This window comes from Bos indicus, chromosome 12 (assembly GCF_029378745.1).
Source record: "Bos indicus isolate NIAB-ARS_2022 breed Sahiwal x Tharparkar chromosome 12, NIAB-ARS_B.indTharparkar_mat_pri_1.0, whole genome shotgun sequence".
NCBI classification, from domain to species: Eukaryota; Metazoa; Chordata; class Mammalia; order Artiodactyla; family Bovidae; genus Bos; species Bos indicus.
In genome coordinates, this window is record NC_091771.1 from 72,039,388 (window position 1) to 72,062,096 (window position 22,709).

At 40.2% G+C, this 22,709-nt stretch overlaps 1 protein-coding gene across 2 annotated transcripts in view; it reads left to right on the plus strand.

Annotated features, from left to right (window-relative positions):
- The window catches only part of LOC139176086 (ATP-binding cassette sub-family C member 4-like), a 374,149-nt gene extending 352,383 nt beyond the window's left edge, over nucleotides 1–21,766 (plus strand). The window contains exon 25 of one of the 2 annotated variants that reach the window (XR_011569625.1): nucleotides 21,617–21,704. Coding sequence is in view for 1 of the 2 variants with exons in the window: in XM_070799890.1 (XP_070655991.1) it covers nucleotides 21,617–21,750 (134 nt within the window). In the remaining variant the exon portion in view is untranslated. Of the gene's footprint in view, nucleotides 1–21,616 lie in introns of both variants that reach the window. The other variant, XM_070799890.1, reaches the window with a different exon arrangement.
- The last annotated feature ends 943 nt before the right edge of the window (nucleotides 21,767–22,709 follow it).

The window sequence follows — 22,709 nt, forward strand, 5'->3', positions numbered from 1 at the left end:
GATGGGAGGTCAGGCCGATATTATCCCTAGTGAAAATAAGAGGCAGCAAACGATATTGCAGGAAATTGCCCTGAAAAGTGAGTTTCCTTGTCTCCTCTCTCTGCTGGATTAAATCTCAGAATGGCTTGGTAGTAGCACCCACCCCATGATGAAATATTGTATGCTTAATACTATTGCATCATCCTGAGCAAGGTGGGACATTATCTCCTCCAACATCAGAAGCTTGGTCTACAAATTAATTTGAATATTTCTGTTTGCTATAGAACCCCCTTCTTGAAATACCATCTCTAAGGTGAACATCCAGATGAATGAAAAGGGCTCTGTTTGCAAGGGATGGGCAGTAAGGGAGACAGATGGGGTGTCTTCCTCTATTTCTCCTTCATTCTCCAAGGCACCTGTGTTAAATCTCAGATGCTTCCCAGGATAAATTTTGGGAAGACTAGGCCTGGTTATCTTTCATGCCCCGCAAAGCTCTAAAATTCCCAAAGGATAATAAGAATAACACCTTTCACATGAGAGGTGGCAAGAGAACACAGAAGAACTATACAAAAAAGATCTCATGACCAAGATAACCATGATGTGTGATCACTCACTTAGAGACAGACATCCTGGAATGTGAAGTCAAGTGGGCCTTAGAAAGCATCACTACAAACAAAGCTAGTGGAGGTGATGGAATTCCAGTTGAGCTATTTCAAAACCTGAAAGATGATGCTGTGAAAGTGCTGCGCTCAATATGCCAGCAAATTTGAAAAACGCAGCAGTGGCCACAGGACTGAGAAAGGTCACTTTTCATTCTAATCCCAAAGAAAGGCAATGCCAAAGAATGCTCAAACTACCACACAATTGCACTCATCTCACACGCTAGTAAAGTAATGCTCAAAATTCTCCAAGCCAGGCTTCAGCAATATGTGAACCATGAACTTCCTGATGTTCAAGCTGGTTTTAGAAAAGGCAGAAGAATCAGAGATCAAATTGCCAACATCCACTGGATCATGGAAAAAGCAAGAGAGTTCCAGAAAAACATCTATTTCTGCTTTATTGACTATAGCAAAGCCTTTGACTGGGTGGATCACAATAAACTGTGAAAAATTCTGAAAGAGATGGGAATACCAGACCACCTGATCTGCTTCTTGAGAAATCTGTATGCATGTCAGGAAGCAACAGTTAGAACTGGACATGGAACAACAGACTGGTTCCAAATCGGGAAAGGAATATGTCAAGGCTGTATATTGTCACCCTGCTTATTTAACTTACATGCAGAGTACATCATGAGAAATGCTGGGTTGGATGAAGCACAGCCTAGAATCAAGATTGTGGGGAGAAATATCAATAACCTCAGATATGCAGATGACACCACCCTTATGGCAGAAAGTAAAGAACTAAGAGCATCTTGATGAAAGTGAAAAGGGAGAGTGAAAAAGTTGGCTTAAAACTCAACATTCAGAAAACTAAGATCATTTCCTCTGGTCCTATCACTTCATGGCAAATATATGGGGAAACAGTGACAGACTTTAACTTTTTGGGCTCCAAAATCACTGCAGATGGTGATTGCAGCCATGAAATTAAAAGACGCTTGCTCCTTGGAAGGTAAGTTATAACAAACCTATACCGCGTGTTAAAAAGTAGAGACATTATTTTGCCAACAAGGCCCATCTAGTCAAAGCTATGGTTTTTCCAGTGATCATGTATGGATGTGAGAATTGGACTATAAAGAAAGCTGAAAAATTGATCCTTTGACCTGAGGTGTTGGAGAAGACTCTTGCGAGTCCCTTGGACTGCAAGGAGATCCAACCAGTCCATCCTATAGGAGATCAGTCTTGGGTGTTCATTGGAAGGACTGATGTTGAAGCTGAAACTCCAATACTTTGGCCATCTGATGCAAAAAGGTGACTCATTTGAAAAGACCCTGATGTTGGGAAAGATTGAAGGTTGGAGAAGATGGGGATGATAGAGGAAGGAATGATTGGATGGCATCCCTGACTCAATGGATGTGTTTGAGTAAGCTCTGGTCCATGGGGTTACAAAGAGTCAGACACGACTGAGTGACTGAACTGAACTGAACTTCATAATTTAGATGGTATCTGCATACACATAATCTGTTTCATCTTCGTGATCTTTTATCCTGTGATTTTCATCATCTCCCTTTTACAGATAAAGGATTTTCCTCTCAGTGAAGGTTGAATGAGTTGCCTAAAGGCCTCTTGCTGCTGAAGGCCAGAGGACCATGATTTGGTGGTTTTCCACTGGTGGTTGCCTATTAATAATTCTGTTACTCTTTTTGTTTCATAACCTTCTTTGAGCAGCCATCATATTGATGACCTATTTTAACAGCAATAAAGTTTTGTTAATTCTAACAAAATCAAAGAAAATATGAAGCTCTCAGACTTTTATAGCTTCAGCTCCTATTCTCATCTCACCCAAGCTGAATTAGTTTATGTAGAATGATGCAGGCAGTCCATGCTGGGCCACCTCCCTTAGTGGCTCGCTCATGCACACAGGGATCCTTTTCAGCCTGGTGATCATCTCCAAGCTCTACTCTTCTTTGGCCCAGTTTTGCTCCATGCCCCTGTATGGCATGTTTGCTATGTTGCATGGATGTAGATCCAACTTCTCAGCAGGACAGTGGGTCTTTTATTATCCTCCCCGTCTGCCCCTCTCCATTCCACTGAACTCAAAGCCTGGCTTTGGCACTGCACTCCTGGTGTCAGACTTTCTTCAGGGCTATCAAACCAATGGCTGATTCTTTTCAAAATAATTAGGTTCAGGAACCATTAATGAAGCTAACCATGGGCACATAGAAAGAAGTTCACAATATTGAACAGTCACAGAACACATCTGCTCTTACTCGCAAGGTCAGGTGTGGTGTGACCTGATATAAAGTCTTTTTTGCTGATGACTAAAAGTTATGACCAACCTAGATAGCATATTAAAAAGCAGACATAACTTTGCCAACAAAGGTCCATCTAGTCAAGGCTATGGTTTTTCCAGTGGTCATGTTTGGATGTGAGAGTTGGACTGTGAAGAAAGCTGAGCACCAAAGAATTGATGCTTTTGAAGTGTGGTGTTGGAGAAGACTCTTGAGAGTCCCTTGGACTGCAAGGAGATCCAACCAGTCCATTCTAAAGGAGATCAGTCCTGAGTGTTCATTGGAAGGGCTGATGCTGAAGCTGAAACTCCAATAAACTTTGGCCACCTCATGCGAAGAGTTGACTCATTGGAAAAGACCCTGATGCTTGGGAGGGATTGGGGGCAGGAGGAGAAAGGGAAAACAGAGGATGAGATGGCTGGATGGCATCATCGACTCAATGGACATGAGTTTGAGTAAACTCCAGGAGTTGGTGATGGACAGGGAGGTTTGGTGTGCTGTGATTCATGGGGTCACAAAGAGTCGGACACGACTGAGAGACTTAACTATTACTATATAAGACTAGTTCTTTGGTTAAAAAAAAAAAAAAAAATTAGCACTCAAAAAGACAAACACTATGTCCTTGGTGCACCACAGAAACCTTAGGCACCTTAAGCTGAATGAAAGAAGCCAGACCCAGAGACACCATATTGTACGATTCCATTTGGGTGTTATGTTCTGTAAAAGAAACTTATAGAGAAAGAAAGAAGAGTAGTGGTTGTTAGGGTGAGAGGGGGAATAGGGAATCACTGTAAACTGCAGAAGAGATCTTAATTGGAGCATAAAAATATCTTAAAACTGATTTTTGGTAGTGGTTGCATCACTCATTGAATTTTACACCTGAAATGGGTGAATTTTATGAGATGTAAAATATACCTCACTAAAAATATATCTTGATATTTTATGATACATAAATATTTAATTTTTGTTGCTTAAAAAAGATAGAGCAAAGACCAGATGTAGGAACTTCAGGGTTTTAAGAAACAATTTGGTTACAACTAACCTGAGGTTAGTTGTGGGTCAGGTGTCAGAATTCTAAAGGTGACTGAATCCAGCTTAGAGTATAGACTCTGTTCTTAAAATACAATCATTATGAATTTTTATTTTGACAAGTTCAGTGGCATCTTCTGTGATATTCTCTCTTGTGGACAAGACAGAAAACTGTGAAGTAGAGCAGTTAGGAGGACACTGATTGGTTTTTGGATATCATGGTCTTTAAGGGGAGTTATCTGTCTACCCCTGTTACTCTCTGCCTTTCTCTCTCCCCTTCCCCTGATCCTCCCTATCACCCCTTTCTTTCTCCTCCTCCTTGTCCCCCCTCTACTTTACATTTTTACACAAGTAATACACAGTGTAGAGAAATAAGAATGGACAGAAAAAATTAAAATTGCATGTAATACATTACAGACTTGTTTCAGACTTGTTCAGGTTGTTTTCTACTAGTGACTTTATAAATATGCCACATTCAACAGATTGATGCACTTACTGACTCTTGGGGATGTAATCCCAGGCACGGATTTTCTGGGTCAGAAGGGATACACTCTTAGAATGGTTTACACATATTGTTCAATTGTTCCCAAAAAATCTACCTGTGTTTACAGATGGAAGTTATGTGTCCAAAATATGATCTAGCCTCTAGAATTTACTGTGGTTGTAGCTTTGTGACTGGCTATGCAGGATGAGGGAAGGTGATGATACCACTTTACCCTAAAGTAATCAAGACTTGGGCACAAGGCATTAACTGAGACTGGCTGTCTGAGTCTGGTCAAGAGACTGTAGACAATATAGGGCCATGCCTTATATTATGAGGGATCATTGAGGCACCAAGGAATAGTTGCTAGAAAGAATATGGTTCATTTCATTCAAGTGTTTGAAAGGCTATCATATCAAGAGAAATTAGATTCACCTTGTACAGTTATAAGGGCAGAATAAGTAGGGATGTTCCAGGAAGACAAGATTCAGTTTAATGTGAGAAATCCTTGAACCCAGAACAGTCTGAAAATGGTTTGGGTTCCCCCTGTTCATCTTTAACCCTCTTCCCTCTATATCCCTGGAGATCTTCCATCAGGGGGCTCATGTTATTTGGATGAAGAGTTATGGCATGTGTGTGAAAGGAATTCATGATAAGGATTTAATATTTCATTTGGAGACTTCTGAGAAAACTTTATTACTACAGGCTGTGGGCTTGAAATCACAGCTGTAGTTAAAATGTGCTCAGTCGCTCAGTTGTATCCTCCTTTTTGCGACCCCATGGACTGTATAGCTCATCAAACTCCTCTGTCCATGGGATTTTTCAGGAAAGAATACTGGAGTGGGTTGCTATTTACTCCTCCAGGGGATCTTCCCAAACCAGAGATTGAACCCCTGTTTCCTGCTTCTCCCTACATTGGCAGGCAGATTCTTTACTACTGAGTCACTTAGAAAGCCCAGTCCATCCCAAAGCCAGAGGAAATATTCTGCAAACACCATGTGTTCTCTTAATGTTTCTTAGAGCAAGGAAGAAACTGTTGAACTTTCTGATCTCACATTATTTTACACTCAGCTCACTGGTGAATAAGTGCTTAGTTTTTTGATGATCTTTGATATTAGGTTCAGTTTGTGTAGTCACTGTGTGGGAAGATGTTTTTTCTCATTGTTTCTGTTCTTCTTGTATTTTACACTCTTTGCCAACCCTTGGTCTCTCAGACCTTAAGGTTCACATATCCGGAGAAAGGTAAAGGGGTAGTTTTTACATACTGTTTACTTCATCTTAAAAATTTTTCAATACTACCTTCAACACTTTCTAAGCCAAATCATACTTGTAGTGTTTCTGAATTTTGCCAGTGTTAAAAAGTTACATTTTTCAAAGAAATTACAAGCATTTAAACCACATTTTAGATATTTTTGACATATATTTTCTTTATTTCAAAATTGCTACTTTGAGAAGTATAAAATTGACCAGAGGGGTCACAACTTTTGTAAGAGTATCTTCAAAACTGCCCATCTGATTTTAATGTTCCTGAAGCACAACTGATTAAATAATAACCCAGTTTCTTACCCCTCAAAACCACCTGGGCAATAGCAGAAAGGGCGTCACCTGCCAGCTTGGAGGGAATGCAGACTCTCTGGCTCCCCCAGCACTCCTGAGTCAGAATCTGCATTTTACCACGTGCACCCTCCTTCAGCTCCTGGTGGACTTTCCCAGGTGACGTGATGCTGCAGAACCTGAGGCTCAGAGTCATTATCTCACATTGGTGGTTGAGTGCCTGGTAACTTACATGGCATCGTGACTGGGTTCTTTCACCTGCATGAGCCTGTTTAATCCTGAGATTTGCCCTCTAAAGCAGGCATTCCTAGAAGATCAGAAAAGTTGTCACTGGGCCTGCAAAAGTGTCACTGAAAGACAGTTTCTGGAATCTGTATTTCCTAAACCTGAGAAAGGAAAATTGAGACATAGGCTGTGATGGCCTGACCAAGTGTAAAATATTCCAGTAGCTCTAGCTCCTGGCGTGGGCACATCCTGTGCTTCTGCTAGCCAGTTGCCCTGTGGAGGACAGGAGAGCCACATTCAGACCACAGAAACTCAGCCATCAGCTGCTGCTCATTCACAGTCCAGCTGTGGCTTGCTGTGCAGGCCTCGGGAGGAAGTCATCTCTGACAGAGGTCAGGAAGAGCAGGTCAGGTTCCCATGTCTCACCTGCAGGCTGGCTTTCTGGAATCTCAGTTATAAATGAAATTCAGGGGTCTAGGTAACAGGAGTTGCTATACCAAAGTCGTGTCTGCATGCATGTGTGTAGCTTCAATTTCTTTAAATTTGATCATGAAAGGATGAGATATTCATTAGAAATTATTTCTAATCTTCCAGTCTTGCAGCCTTTAGGATATACTGTTTTAGTGGATTTTGAGAAGGGAAATAAAATCAATAATGATAAGTGATCTTTAGTCATTACATAATATTGCCATTTTCCTGCCTACATCCCTCTAGTCTTTTTGGATGCTTAAGCATGAGTCTATGTTTGTCACATCTGGTACACCTGTGAAAATAATGACATTACCATGATAGGAAACTCACAACATGAAGACGACAGGAATCTACAATGTCCTGAAATGTGAGTTGTTGTGAACCATTTTGTGGGGGAAAAAAAAATTACAGAGAGATTATAATAATGTTAATTTTAAAAGTATCACATCAAAATTAATTTTGATAACTAAAGCAAATTTAGTATAATGATTGGGATTAATTGAAGTATTTTGCAAGTGTTTATTTACTGACTTAGCACTTGGAATGAGTCTTAGATAGGATGGATCTAGAAGGACAGAAGATTCTCAAATCCACCAACTCTCCTTGATGCTGCCACAAGATTCCCCTCATTCTTTTAAAAATCAGGGCTCAATTTCAACATCCCACCCACTGATATTTGGTAGAATTTTATCTCTATTTATATATCATGCTATTTTCTCTTTCTTTATCACTGACATCAGCTTATTTCATATGATGCTATAATAAATGCATATAATTTAAAAATATTGTTTTGGTTTGTTCATGAATTATTTCTCTTAAAAGGCTTATCTGGGGAAGTAATTTCTTGTGTCCTGTTCTTACAGGAAGAATTTTGAATCGTTTCTCTAAAGACATTGGCCATATGGATGACTTGCTGCCCCTGATATTTCTTGATTTCATCCAGGTAATGTGACAGTCCTGTCAGAGTTCTCACAGGAAGAGCACAGAGTCTGTTTCTGAAGGTCTTTTCACAGGGGCTGAGGGTGATCCGTTCAGCTTGGCAATGTGTCCTGTTGTCTTAAGTGAAAGGTCATGTTTTTAAGAGAAAGGTTCAGTTGTGATTGGGAGGCTGATTTAACATGAGGAACACCTAGGGCAGGAGTGTCTACACAGTCCCGTCAAGGTTAGTCTGAAGCAGCGACATGCTGGGTAAGTGGTTCTCCCTCTGCCTTCCAGGTGTCTGTGAGGGCATTTAATAACAGAATCACCTCTCATGGAAAGATAGCCTGCTGCTGCTGCTAAGTCACTTCAGTCGTGTCCGACTCTGTGCAACCCCATAAATGGAAGCCCACCAGGCTCCCCCGTCCCTGGGATTCTCCAGGCAAGAATACCAGGTCCAGACGGCTTCACAGCTGAATTTTACCAAAAATTTAGAGAAGAGCTAACACCTATCCTGCTCAAACTCTTCCAGAAAATTGCAGAGGAAGGTAAACTTCCAAACTCATTCTATGAGACCACCATCACCCTAATACCAAAACCTGACAAAGATCCCACAAAAAAAAAGAAAACTACAGGCCAATATCACTGATGAATATAGATGCAAAAATCCTTAACAAAATTCTAGCAATCAGAATCCAACAACACATTAAAAAGATCGTACACCATGACCAAGTGGGCTTTATCCCAAGGATGCAAGGATTCTTCAATATCCACAAATCAATCAATGTTATACAGCACATTAACAGATTGAAAAACAAAAACCATATGATTATCTCAATAGATGAAGAGAAAGTCTTTGACCAAATTCAACATCCATTTATGATAAGAACTCTCCAGAAAGCAGGAATAGAAGGAACATACCTCAACATAATAAAAGCTATATATGACAAACACACAGCAAACATTATCCTCAATGGGGAGAAATTGAAAGCATTTCCTCTAAAGTCAGGAACAAGACAAGGGTGCCCACTTTCACCATTACTATTCAACATAGTTTTGGAAGTTTTGGCCACAGCAATCAGAGCAGAAAAAGAAATAAAAGGAATCCAAATTGGAAATGAAGAAGTAAAACTCTCACTGCAGATGACATGATCCTCTACATAGAAAACCCTAAAGACTCCACCAGAAAATTACTAGAACAAATCAATGATTATAGTAAAGTTGCAGGATATAAAATCAACACACAGAAATCCCTTGCATTCCTATACACTAATAATGAGAAAACTGAAAGAGAAATTAAGGAAACAATTCCATTCACCATTGCAACAGAAAGAATAAAATACTTAGGAATATATATACCTAAAGAAACTGAACACCTATATACAGAAAACTATAAAACACTGGTGAAAGAAATCAAAGAGGACACTAATAGATGGAGAAATATACCATGTTCATGGATTGGAAAAATCAATATAGTGAAAATGAGTATACTACCCAAAGCAATTTATAGATTCAATGCAATCCCTATCAAGCTACCAAAGGTATTCTTCACAGAGCTAGAACAAATAATTTCACAATTTGTATGGAAATACAAAAAAACTCGAATAGCCAAAGCTATCTTGAGAAAGAAGAACGGAACTGGAGGAATCAACCTACTTGACTTCAGGCTCTATTACAAAGCCACAGTTATCAAGACAGTATGGTACTGGCACAAAGACAGAAATATTGATCAATGGAACAAAATAGAAAGCCCAGAGATAAATCCACGCACATATGGACACCTTATCTTTGACAAAGGAGGCAAGAATATACAATGGATTAAAGACAATCTCTTTAACAAGTGGTGCTGGGAAAACTGGTCAACCACGTGTAAAAGAATGAAACTAGAACACTTTCTAACACCTTACACAAAAATAAACTCAAAATGGATTAAAGATCTAAACATAAGACCAGAAACTATAAAACTCCTAGAGGAGAACAAACATAGGCAAAACACTCTCCGACATACATCACAGCAGGATCCTCTATGACCCACCTCCAAGAATATTGGAAATAAAAGCAAAAATAAACAAATGGGACCTAATTAAACTTAAAAGCTTCTGCACAACAAAGGAAACTATTAGCAAGGTGAAAAGGCAGCCTTCAGAATGGGAGAAAATAATAGCAAATGAAGCAACGGACAAACAACTAATCTCAAAAATATACAAGCAACTCCTACAGCTCAACTCCAGAAAAATAAATGACCCAATCAAAAAATGGGCCAAAGAACTAAATAGACATTTCTCCAAAGAAGACATACAGAGGGCTAACAAACACATGAAAAGATGCTCAACATCACTCATTATCAGAGAAATGCAGATCAAAACCACTATGAGGTACCATTTCATGTCAGTCAGAATGGCTGCGATCCAAAAGTCTACAAGCAATAAATGCTGGAGAGGGTGTGGAGAAAAGGGAACCCTCTTACACTGTTGGTGGGAATGCAAACTAGTACAGCCACTATGGAGAACAGTGTGGAGATTCCTTAAAAAACTGGAAATAGAACTGCCTTATGATCCAGCAATCCCACTGCTGGGCATACACACTGAGGAAACCAGAAGGGAAAGAGACACGTGTACCCCAATGTTCATCGCAGCACTGTTTATAATAGCCAGGACATGGAAGCAACCTAGATGTCCATCAGCAGATGAATGGATAAGAAAGCTGTGGTACATATACACAATGGAGTATTACTCAGCCATTAAAAAGAATACATTTGAATCAGTTCTGATGAGATGGATGAAACTGGAACCTATTATACAGAGTGAAGTAAGCCAGAAAGAAAAACACCAATACAGTATACTAACGCATATATATGGAATTTAGAAAGATGGTAACAATAACCCTGTGTACGAGACTGCAAAAGAGACACCGATGTATAAATCAGTCTTAAGGACTCTGTGGGAGAGGGAGAGGGTTGGGAGATTGGGGAGAATAGCATTGAAACATGTATAATATCATGTATGAAACGAGTTGCCAGTCCAGGTTCGATGCACGGTACTGGATGCTTGGGGCTGGTGCACAGGGACGACCCAGAGGGAGGGTAGGGGAGGGAGGAGGGAGGAGGATTCAGGATGGGGAACGTGGGTATACCTGTGGCGGATTCATTTCGATATTAGGCAAAACTAATACAATATTGTAAAGTTTAAAAATAAAATAAAATTTAAAGCCTGTTTAAAAAAAAAAAAAAAAAAAAGAATACTGGAGTGGGTTGCCAGTTCCTTCTCCAATGCATGAAAGTGAAAGTGAAATTGAAAGGGAAGTCACTCAGTCGTGTCCAACTCTTAGCGACCCCATGGACTACAGCCTACCAGGCTCCTCCATCCATGGGATTTTCCAGGCAAGAGTACTGGAGTGGGGTGCCAAGATAACCTAGATGAATTAAATTATGTGTCTTATGACCACAGAAAAGAGAAAGTGTTAGTTGCTCAGTCATTTCTGATTCTTTGTGACCCCATGAACTGGAGCCACTAGTCTCCTTTGTCCATGGAATTCTTCAGGCAAGAATACTAGAGTGGGTTGAGTTCAGTTCAGTTCAGTCACTCAGTCGTTCTCTTTGCAACCCCATGGACTGCAGCAAGCCAGGCCTCCCTGTCCATCAACAACTCCCAGAGCTTGCTCAAACTCATGTCTATCGAGTCGGTGATGCCATCCAACCATCTCATCTGCTGTCATCCCCTTCTCCTCCTGCCTTCAATCTTTCCCAGCATCAGGGTCTTTTCCAATGAGTTGGTTCTTTGCATCAGTTAGCCCAAGTATTGGAGCTTCAGCTTTAGCATCAGTCCTTCCAATGTATATTTAGAACTGTTTTCTTCAGGATTAACTGGTTTGATCTCCTTGCAGTCCAAGGGACTCTCAAGAGTCTTCTCCAACACTGCAGTTCAAAAGCATCAGTTCGTCGGTGCTCAGCTTTCTTTTAGCCATGCCCTTCTCCAGGGGTTCTTCTTGTGAGCCCCCAGGGAAACCCATTACCACAGAAGACAAGTATTTGTTGCACCATTTTTTTTATAAGACCAACTGTGGTTACTTACAAAGAAAAGATTAATAAATGATAAGTTGAAAAGTAATAGCTGAACAAGGACAATAAAGAGCAGTTATTGAGGATACAAAGCCTTTAAGCCAATAATTCAAGTAAGGGATCAAAGTCATCTCAGAAAATGTCTTTTTTGTTTTTGTAAGCATTTCTTTTCAAGTGCCTATTGCTCTGTTGTAAGGTGTCTTTAAAACAAAAAAGACAGAAATGCCACAGACATACCTCCTATCCAGACTTTGTTTTGTCTGTGAACTTGAGATTCTAAAGAATGGTGTTGAGTCATCTCAGCTCTCATCTCCTCATTTAGAATGCTCATTTGGAATGCTTTTTTGTTGTGGTTTAGTTCTGTCTGCTTTTTAGTGATTCAAGCTGTGGTAAGTTTCCACATGTTCATTTTGGAAGTGAAATGCATTTATCAAAAGCTACACACAGAAATGCAGCAATGACTATCTACGCAGTGCAACCTATGGGCAAAGGCTTCCACTGTTACCAGTGAGAAGTAAGCTGAGTCTCAGAGGCAGAGTACTTTTACTGCAAAGATATATCTGTTTATTTTTTTTTTCTTTTCTGCAAATTTATTTTATAAAGGTGTCCTGTTTGGTTCAGCTATGCTACTTATCTCCAGAAGCAGTCTTTCAGTAAAGCAGTGTCACATCTTGACAGTGATTGCTAATTACTTTAAAAAGATTTTGTGAAAGTTCTGTTCCTTAGCTACAACAAGCTAGGCCAAGGTTGGCTTTCCAAAGCTGGCTGGCCTGCTGTGTGCTTAGCACATGGTTCATTAGCCCTTATAATCAGAATCAATTGCATGTTTTTGTATGACGTGTAGAGGGACAGGGATAGGAGCTGTCTGATTTCAGGATAAAACATTCTCAGTAATGAGGAGAGAAAACTTCAGTTTCATTGATTTTGAATCCCAGCTCCTTTGTACTTCCATTGACATCAATATACCAGTTCATGGTACATGAAATAGAAAAGGTCAATTTGATCTTATCTTTGGAATATCTTATTTAATAATCTTGTTTGGTTTAGTTAATTCGAAGTTCCACCACTTTTTTCATCAGTCTCCCATAAATACTCAAGAGTGTCGTAACAGTAACTCTTCACTAAGAAGAAGCAGAGCTTGAAACAGATAATATGGAATAAGAAAATAAACATCTCAAAAAGTGTTGACTTGCTGTCATATTCCGAAGGTTATCAATCCTTGGAAGGCCTAGAGCTGAGAAGAAAATAAAGAGAGGACAAAAACTGTAGTAGGCTTGAGGTTTATTGGTCATAGTATTTTTGAAAGTACATCTCCAAACAAAATAGACCTCAGATTCAATTCTCTTTGTGGCCAGAGAAAAGCAGCAGTCACTTTAGTACATGTGACATCATCACCACATCTAGAAAAAAATAACACCACTCTGATACATCTTTGGATATACTAGGCTGTTCCAGTGGTGAGCATGAATGACCTCTAAGGGTCCAAATTCATTGGATTATTAAGCCTTTTGGGCCTTAAATCTATGAATACACCATCTTTCCTCTCCCGATTGATGGTACCCAGAGTACACTGAAGGGTGGTAACAATGGGCTTAGAGTTTCTATTCAATTTGTCATACATAGACTGGTAAGCACTTTATATACATAATCTCATTTAATTCTCACCACCATCCTTTTAAAGTGTTCATATATCACAGATTTTCCTAAAATTAAGAGTGGGTGTATGGTCTTACCATCCCTGTCAGTTTTTGAGAGAATGAGCCCTAAACCTTGTCTCAGACACCTCAATATTTGGCTAATGGGGATTTCTGCTCTAGGGGGATGAAATCTGAAGGACTTTTATTTTTCAATTTGTTAATGTGGTGTATTACATTGATTGATTTGTGGATATTGAAGAATCCTTGCATCCCTGGGATCTTTTTAATGTGTTGTTGGATTCTGATTGCTAGAATTTTGTTAAGGATTTTTGCATCTATGTTCATCAGTGATATTGGCCTGTAGTTTTCGTTTTTTGTGGGATCTTTGTCAGGTTTTGGTATTAGGGTGATGGTGGCCTCATAGAATGAGTTTGGAAGTTTACTTTCCTCTGCAATTTTCTGGAAGAATTTGAGCAGGATAGGTGTTAGCTCTTCTCTAAATTTTTGGTAGAATTCAGCTGTGAAGCCGTCTGGACCTGGGCTTTTGTTTGCTGGAAGATTTTTGATTACAGTTTCAATTTCCGTGCTTGTGATGGGTCTGTTAAGATTTTCTATTTCTTCCTGGTCGAGTTTTGGAAAGTTGTATTTTTCTAAGAAGAAGACATACAGATGGCTAACAAACACATGAAAAGATGCTCAACATCACTCATTATCAGAGAAATGCAAATCAAAACCACTATGAGGTACCATTTCACGCCAGTCAGAATGGCTGCGATCCAAAAGTCTACAAGCAATAAATGCTAGAGAGGGTGTGGAGAAAAGGGAACCCTCTCACACTGTTGGTGGGAATGCAAACTAGTACAGCCACTATGGAGAACAGTGTGGAGATTCCTTAAAAAACTGGAAATAGAACTGCCTTATGATCCAGCAATCCCACTGCTGGGCATACACACTGAGGAAACTAGAAGGGAAAGAGACACGTGTACCCCAGCATTCATCGCAGCACTGTTTATAATAGACAGGACATGGAAGCAACCTAGATGCCCATCAGCAGATGAATGGATAAGAAAGCTGTGGTACATATACACAATGGAGTATTACTCAGCCATTAAAAAGAATATATTTGAATCAGTTCTAATGAGGTGGATGAAACTGGAACCTACTATACAGAGTGAAGTAAGCCAGAAAGAAAAACACCAATACAGTATACTAACGCATATATATGGAATTTAGAAAGATGGTAACAATAACCCTGTGTACGAGACAGCAAAAGAGACACTGATATATAGATCAGTCTTGTGGACTCTGTGGGAGAGGGAGAGGGTGGGGAGATTTGGGAGAATGGCATTGAAACATGTATAATATCATGTATGAGACGAGTTGCCAGTCCAGGTTCGATGCACGGTACTGGATGCTTGGGGCTGGTGCACTGGGATGGCCCATAGGGAGGGTATGGGGAGGGAGGAGGGAGGAGGGTTCAGGATGGGGAGCACGGGTATACCGGTGGCAGATTCATTTTGACGTTGGGCAAAATTAATACAATATTGTAAATTTTAAAAATAAAATTAAAAAAAAAAAAAAAGAAAGAAATCTGAAGGACTTAACCTAAGCTAGGTAGCTTTTGAGAACAAGTTACCAGTCTATAATTGGTATTCAAGGAAAGATCATTTGCACAGCTCCCTTCATTTTGATCTTACCTCTGCTTCCCAGGTTATCTGCCAGGCTGGGTTAGTCATTAAAGGCTTTAAATTATATAGAAAAACAGATTACTTAAACTGGTGAATATTGTCCAATCAAATAATGTGAATCTGCTAAAAAAAAAAAAAAAAAGTGTAATTGGTTTTTTTTCCTAATTGAAATTTCAGCAGATTTTTTCCCTGACAACCACTGATAACACCCCCAGTGACTTTACTTAAGATCAGATGTGGAAGGAGCTGGAAGGACCCTTCCCCATGAATATGAAAGTTGTAGAAGGATGGGATGCACAGTTAAACCAGTGGTTGTTAAGAAATTGTTCATCCATAGGTCTAATAGAAGAGAGAACAGACAGCCCTGTTTTTCCCCATTTATGATTAGAATTTATTCTTTCAGAATTCTATCCTCTTCACTTTTTTTTATATTGATACCATGACACAGATGAGAGAAACATGAAAAACACATGGGTCTCCAGATAATGCAGTTTGGTTCACAAGGGTTCTTGGCCACAGAGTCCCAATTCTGGACATTTCCTCCTCCTTCCAGACTCCTCTACCTGCAGTGGTGGGTCTGGAATTCCACGACTGCAAACCGTTCCTGGATTTCTCCATGACCTATAATACCTTGGGAAAATGTAGGACACCACTTGCCCTTCCTTCCAAGTTCAAGTCTTATCTGTAAATAGAAATGATAGGACTTACTTTGCTCATTCACAAGGTAGTTGTGAGGATCCTCTGAGAAAGCTGATCAGGAAGAGCTGTAAAATGATAAAACACAAATCTCTGTGATACAGGTATTACCCACCAAACCATCCCTTAGAGATGCACCAGGGCCAGTGACCCTGGGTGACAAGTTGGGGAGGCCCTGGGCTGGTGAGCACAGGATTCAGGTGCTGGTGCTGAGAGGACCCAGAACAACCAGTGTTAACTCAGACAAGCATCTCAACCGTCTTATCCCAGTTTCATTTTGGTCAAAATTTCCATCAACTGTGATTCTGACAGAATGCAGTTCACTGGAGAAGAGAATGGCAAACCACTTCAGTATTCTTGCCTTGAGAACCCCATGAACAGTATGAAAAGGCAAAATGATAGGATACTGAAAGAGGACTTCCCCAGGACAGTAGGTGCCCAATATGCTACTGGAGATCAGTGGAGAAATAACTCCAGATAGAATGAAGGGATGGAGCCAAAGAAAAAAACAACACCCAGTTGAGGATGAGACTGGTGACAGAAGCAAAGTTCGATGCTGTAAAAAGCAATATTGCAGAGGAACCTGGAATGTTATGTCCATGAATCAAGGCAAATTGGAGGTGATCAAGCAGGAGATGATAAGAGTGTACACATACATTCTAGGAATCAGTGAACTAAGATGGACTGGAATGGGTGGATTTAACTCAAATGACCATTGGATCTACTACTGTGGGCAGGAATCCCTTAGAAGAAATGGAATAGTCATCATGGTCAACAAAAGAGTCCAAAATACAGTACTTGGATGCAATCTCAGAAACGACAGAATGATCTCTTTTTGTTTCCAAGGCAAACCATTCAATATCACGGTAATCCAAGTCTATGCCCTGATCAGTAATGCTGAAGAAGCTGAAGTTGAACAGTTCTATGAAGACCTACAAGACCTATTAGAACTAACACCCCCCCAAAAAAAATGTCCTCTTCATTGTAGGGGACTGGAATGCAAAATTAGAAAGTCAAGAAACACCTGGAGTAACAGGTAAATTGGCCTTGGAGTACAGAATGAAGCAGGGCAAAGGCTAATAGAATTCTGCCAAGAGCAATGGTCATAGCAAACACCGTCTTCCAACAACACAAGAGAAGACTCTACACATGGACATCACCAGATGGTCAACACCAAAATTAGATTGATTATATTATTTACAGCCAAAGATGGAGAAGCCCTATACAGTCAGCAAAAACAAGACCGGGAGATGACTGTGGCTCAGATCATGATCTCCTTATTGCCAAATTCAGACTTAAAGAAAGTGAGGAAAACCACTAGATCATTCAGGTATGACCTAAATCAAATCCTTTATGACTATATAGTGGAAGTGAGAAATAGATTTAAGGGACTAGATCTGATAGAGTGCCTCATGAACTATGGAATGAGGTTCATGACATTGTACAGGAGACAGGGATCAAGACCATCTCCATGAAAAAGAAATGCAAAAAAGCAAAATGGCTGTTTGAGGAGACCTTACAAATAGCTGTGAAAGAAGGGGAAGCGAAAAGCAAAGGAGAAAAAGAAAGATATACCCATTTGAATGTGGAGTTCCAAAGAATACCAAGGAGAGATAAGAAAGCCTTCCTCAGTGATCAGTGTAAAGAAATAGAGAGAAAAAATAGAATGGGAAAGACTAGAGATCTCTTCAAGAAAATTAGAGATACCAAGGGAACATTTCATGCAAAGATGGGCTCGATAATGGACAGAAATGGTATGGACCTAACAGAAGCAGAAGATATTAAGAAGAGGTGGCAAGAATACACAGAAGAACTGTACAAAAAAGATCTTCATGACCCAGATAATCATGATGGTGTGATCACTCATCTAGAGCCAGACATCCTGGAATGTGAAGTCAAGTGGGCCTTAGGAAGCATCACTATGAACAAAGCTAGTGGAGGTGTTGGAATTCCAGTTGAGCTATTTCAAATCCTGAAAGATGATACTGTGAAAGTGCTGCACTCAATATGCCAGCAAATTTGGAAAACTGAGCAGTGGCCACAGGACTGGAAAAGGTCAGTTTTCATTCCAATCCCAAAGAAAGGCAATGCCAAAGAATGCTCGAACTACCACACAATTGCACTCATCTCACATGCAAGTAAAGTGAAGCTTAAAATTCTCCAAGCCAGGCTTCAGCAATACATGAACCGTGAACTTCCATATGTTCAAGCTGGTTTTAGAAAAGACAGAGGAACCAGAGATCAAATGGCCAACATCTGCTGGATCATTGAAAAAGCAAGAGAATTCCAGAAAAACATATATTTCTACTTCATTGACTATGCCAAAGCCTTTGACTCTGTGGATTACAATAAACTATGGAAAATTCTGAAAGAGATGGAAATACCAGACCACCTGACTTGCCTCTAGAGAAACCTGTATGCATGTCAGGAAACAACAGTTAGAACTGGACATGGAACAACAGACTGGTTCCAAATAGGAAAAGGAGTGCGTCAAGGCTGTATATTGTCACCCTGCTTATTTAACTTATTTATGCAGAGTACATCATGAGAAATGCTGGGCTGGAAGGAGCACAAGCTGGAATCAAGATTGCTGGGAGAAATATCAATAACCTCAGATATGCAGATGACACCACCCTTATGGCAGAGAGTAAATAAGAACTAAAGAGCTTCTTGAAGAAAATGAAAGAAGAGAGTGAAAAAGTTGGCTTAAAGCTCAACATTCAGAAAATGAAGATCATGGCATCCAGTCCCATCACTTCATGAGAAATAGATGGGGAAACAGTGGAAACAATGTCAGACTTTATTTTTCTGGTCTCCAAAATCACTGCAGATGGTGATTGCAGCCATGAAATTGTAAGAGGATAACTCCTTGGAAGGAAAGTCGTGACCAACATAGACAGTGTATTAAAAAGCAGAGACATTACTTCACCAACAAAGGTCTGTCCAATCAAGGCTATGGTTTTACCAGTAGTCCTGTGTGGATGTGAGTTTTAGACTATAAAGAAATCTGAGTGCAGAAAAATTGATGCTTTTGAACTGTGGTGTTGGAGAAGACTCTTGAGAGTCCCTTGAACTGAAAGGAGATCCAACCAGTCAATCCTAAAGGAGATCAGTCCCGGGTGTTCATTAGAAGGACTGATGTTGGAAGCTGAAACTCCAATACTTTGATCACCTGATATGAAGAGCTGACTCATTTGAAAAGATTCTGATGCTGGGAAAGATTGAGGGAAGGAGGAGAAGTGGACTACAGAGGATGAGATGGTTAGATGGCATCACCAACTTGATGGACATGAGTTTGGGTAAACTCCAGGAGTTGGTGATGGACAGGGAGGCCTGACATGCTGCCAGGGTTGTAAAGAGTCGGACACGACTGAGTGACTGAACTGAACTGAACTGTGATTACTGCCTGAAAATCATTCATGCCACTCTTTCTATTTGTAAAGCAGCTTGCAAAATCAGTCATAAGTCTTAAAATTGTCTCAAAATATTCAGGTATTCCTCACTGTGTTTCCCAGCACTCTGTGTCTTGTGCAGATCATCATGAATTTGTATCCACCTGAGACAAACTTCAGAGACCCTGGCCCAGACTGGGTGAATCTGCATGCCCCCACTACCCCACCTCACTTTTGTAGCAGGCAGATGCTAAATGTTGATTGTATTCTTATTGCCTGATACTGTCCACCAGGGTATCATACTTTTCCTGATTAAGATGGATGCTTAAGTAGCACTGACCAATTATTTTGTTTTCTATTCTACCTGCTATATTTTTAGACCAAGATGATTTCCCAAGATAAAATCATCTCATGGGATAATGTGATGATTAACAGTGTTCATGGAACTCTTAGCACAGTGCCTTACATACAACAAACACATTGTAAATCGCGTCTGTTGTCATTATAATCGTTAACCTTTGGAATTGACATTTTAAGTACTTAGTCTGAACTTTTCCAGTCTTGTGGCCACCGATGAGTTTTCCGAATTTGCTGGCAAATTGAGTGTACATGTTAATAGCATCATATTTTAGGACTTGAAATAGCTCAACTGGAATTCCATCACCCCCACTCAGCAGTGCCCACAGGACTGGAAAAGGTCAGTTTTCACTTAAACCCCAAAGAAAGGCGGTACCAAAGAATGTTCAAACTACTGCACAATTGCACTCATCTCACATGCTAGCAAAGTAATGCTCAAAATTCTCCAGGCCAGGCTCCAACAGTACGTGAACCATAAACTTCCAGATGTTCAACCTGGATTTAGAAAAGGCAGAGGAACCAGAGATCAAATTGCAAACATCTGTTGAATCATCGTAAAAGCAAGAGAATTCCAGAAAAAACGACTTCTTCTTTATTGACTATGCCAAAGCCTTTAACTGTGTGGATCACAACAAACTGGAACATTCTGTAAGAGATGGGAATACCAGACCACCTGACCTGCCTCCTGAGAACTGTGTATGCAGGTCAAGAAGCAACAGTTAGAACTGGACATGGAACAACAGACTGGTTCCAAATCGGGAAAGGAGAATGTCAAGGCTGTATATTGTCACCCTGCTTATTTAACTTACATGCAGAGTACATATTGTGAAATGCTAGGCTGGATGAAGCACAGGCTGGAATCAAGATTGCTAGGAGCAATATCAAGAACCTGAGATATGCAGATGACTCCACCCTTATGGCAGAAAGCAAAGAAGAACTAAAGAGCTTCTTGCTGACATTGAAAAAGAAGAGTGAAAAAGTTGGCTTAAAGCTCAACATTTAGAAAACTAAGATCATGGCATCCAGTCCCATCACTTCATGGCCGGTAGATGGGGAAACAATGGAAACAATGACAGACTTTATTTTCTTGGGACCCAAAGTCAATGCAGATGGTGACTGTGGCCATGAAATTAAAAGATGTTTGCTCCTTGGAAGAAAAGCTATGCCCCACCTAGACAGCATATTAAAAAACAGATACATTACTTTGCTGACCAAGGTCCATCTAGTCAAAGCTATTTTTTTTCCAGTAGTCAGGTATGGATTTGAGAGTTGGACTCTAAAGAAAGCTGAGCTTGGAGAATACTCTTGAGAGTCCTTTGGAGTGCAAGGAGACCAAAGCAGTCAGTCCCAAATGAAATCAGTCCTGAATATGCATTGGAAGGACTGATGCTAAAGCTCCAATACTTTGGCCACCTGATGCAAAGAGCTGATTCATTGGAAAAAGACCCTGATGCTGGGAAAGATTGAAGGCAGGAGGAGAAGGGGATGATAAGGGATGAGATCGTGGGATGGCATCACCAACTCAATGGACATGAGTTTGAGCAAGCTCCAAGTGTTGGTGAACGACAGGGAAGCCTGGCATGCTGTAGTCTATGGGGCCACAAAGAGTCAGACATGACTGAGTGACTGAACTGAACTGAATTGAACACTTAGTCTAATGATAGAAAGATGACTGTATGTTGGGGGTTTAAATGTGTCATAATGGCTCATGACATGGGCTTCCCAGCTCCATGGCTTAGTCTCCATCAAGTTGCTTCTTCTCATCCTGTGCCTCACTCCTCCATTTCTAAAATTAGATAATACTGTTACTGGATATTTTACACTGAATTTGTAATTAACCACTTCTTTATCCCTGCATGCATAGCTAAGGTGTCTGGATTCCTCATCTGTGATACCTGCTCACTCATCTTTTTAGTAACATCTGATGACTCCTGATAGTTTGGGATTCAACTCCTACTCTTTGAACCTCAAATATTCTAATCTGTTAAAACTAGTCATGCCTGCCTCAAAGGACTACTGAGTGTATCAGAAGAGCTGATACCTAGAAAGTTCTTATAAAAGTGTTGGTGCATGCAACAAATATCATGAGGGCCAGCTATACTTTTATTTCTTTGGAAGGGAAAGCATTCCCTGCTGTTCAAATAAGTTTTTCAAGGAAAGGAGTTTAATCTTAAGAACAAATCATTAACGTTTATCTTTGAAAAGTATCATTGACATGAAAGCCTCTGTATTTTTGCTATTTCAGACATTTCTACTTGTGATTGGTGTGGTGGGTGTGATGGTGGCTGCAATTCCTTGGATTGCTATACCTGTGATTCCCCTTGGCATCCTTTTCTTTGTTCTTTGGCGATATTTCTTAGAGACGTCACGAGATGTTAAACGCCTGGAATGTACAAGTGAGTACCTGGGCTCTCAGTTTGGGATGACAGTGCATGCTGGCTTCCATTTGTACAGCAATTAACCAGACCCTGAAATTCCTTAGACTGTTCTGTGGAATTTCTCACTGTTAACATTAGGTGATTGAAAGTTATGGCCCCTGAGAGTGGGTTTGGCCCTTAAGGCAAATGGAGCTGATGGCGGGTCAGCTGCACTTTGCATTTTAGCCCAGGGAGGACGGATGTGAGCTCCATGAGAACAGGGACCATTTCTGTCTTGTTCATGACACACTTTCTTACACAGAGTATCCACTCTGTGAATGCTATTCTTGAAAGTATTTCATCATGTTGGAACTAATGCAGAAGGAATTAATTAGAAGGAACTAACATAGAGAATTTTTCTTCTCCTGAAGTTACCAGACATGACAAGGAAAGGAAAAGATTAGGAAAAGGAAAGGAGACCTCAGGAAATACATGTCAGAAGTGATATATTTGAAAAATGCATTGTTTAACACATTAAGTAAGTTGTAATTGTTAAATGTATTGAAAAGATGTGTGTTAGTCATCAGTTATGTTGACTCTTTGTGACCCCATGGACTGTAGCCCACCAGGCTCCTCTGTCCATGGATTCCCCAGGCAAGAATACTGGAGTGGGTAGCCGTTCCCTTCTCCAGAGGATCTTCCTGACCCAGGTGCTGAACCCAGGTCTCCTGCGTTGCTGGTGGATTCTTTAATGTCTGAACCACCAGGGAAGCTCTATTGAAAAGATAAGCCCTGTTATTTTCAGGTTTGTTATTTATCATTATCAGTATTTGGGTGATACCACACTGTATACCCCTTTCTCAAAACTATTTATATAAATGATGCTGAAAATTATCCCCTATGAGAACACAGGATGGAGATCTGTTCAGTATGCATTTAGTTGATTACTCCATACACCTTCCTAGTTTTAGAATAATGGGG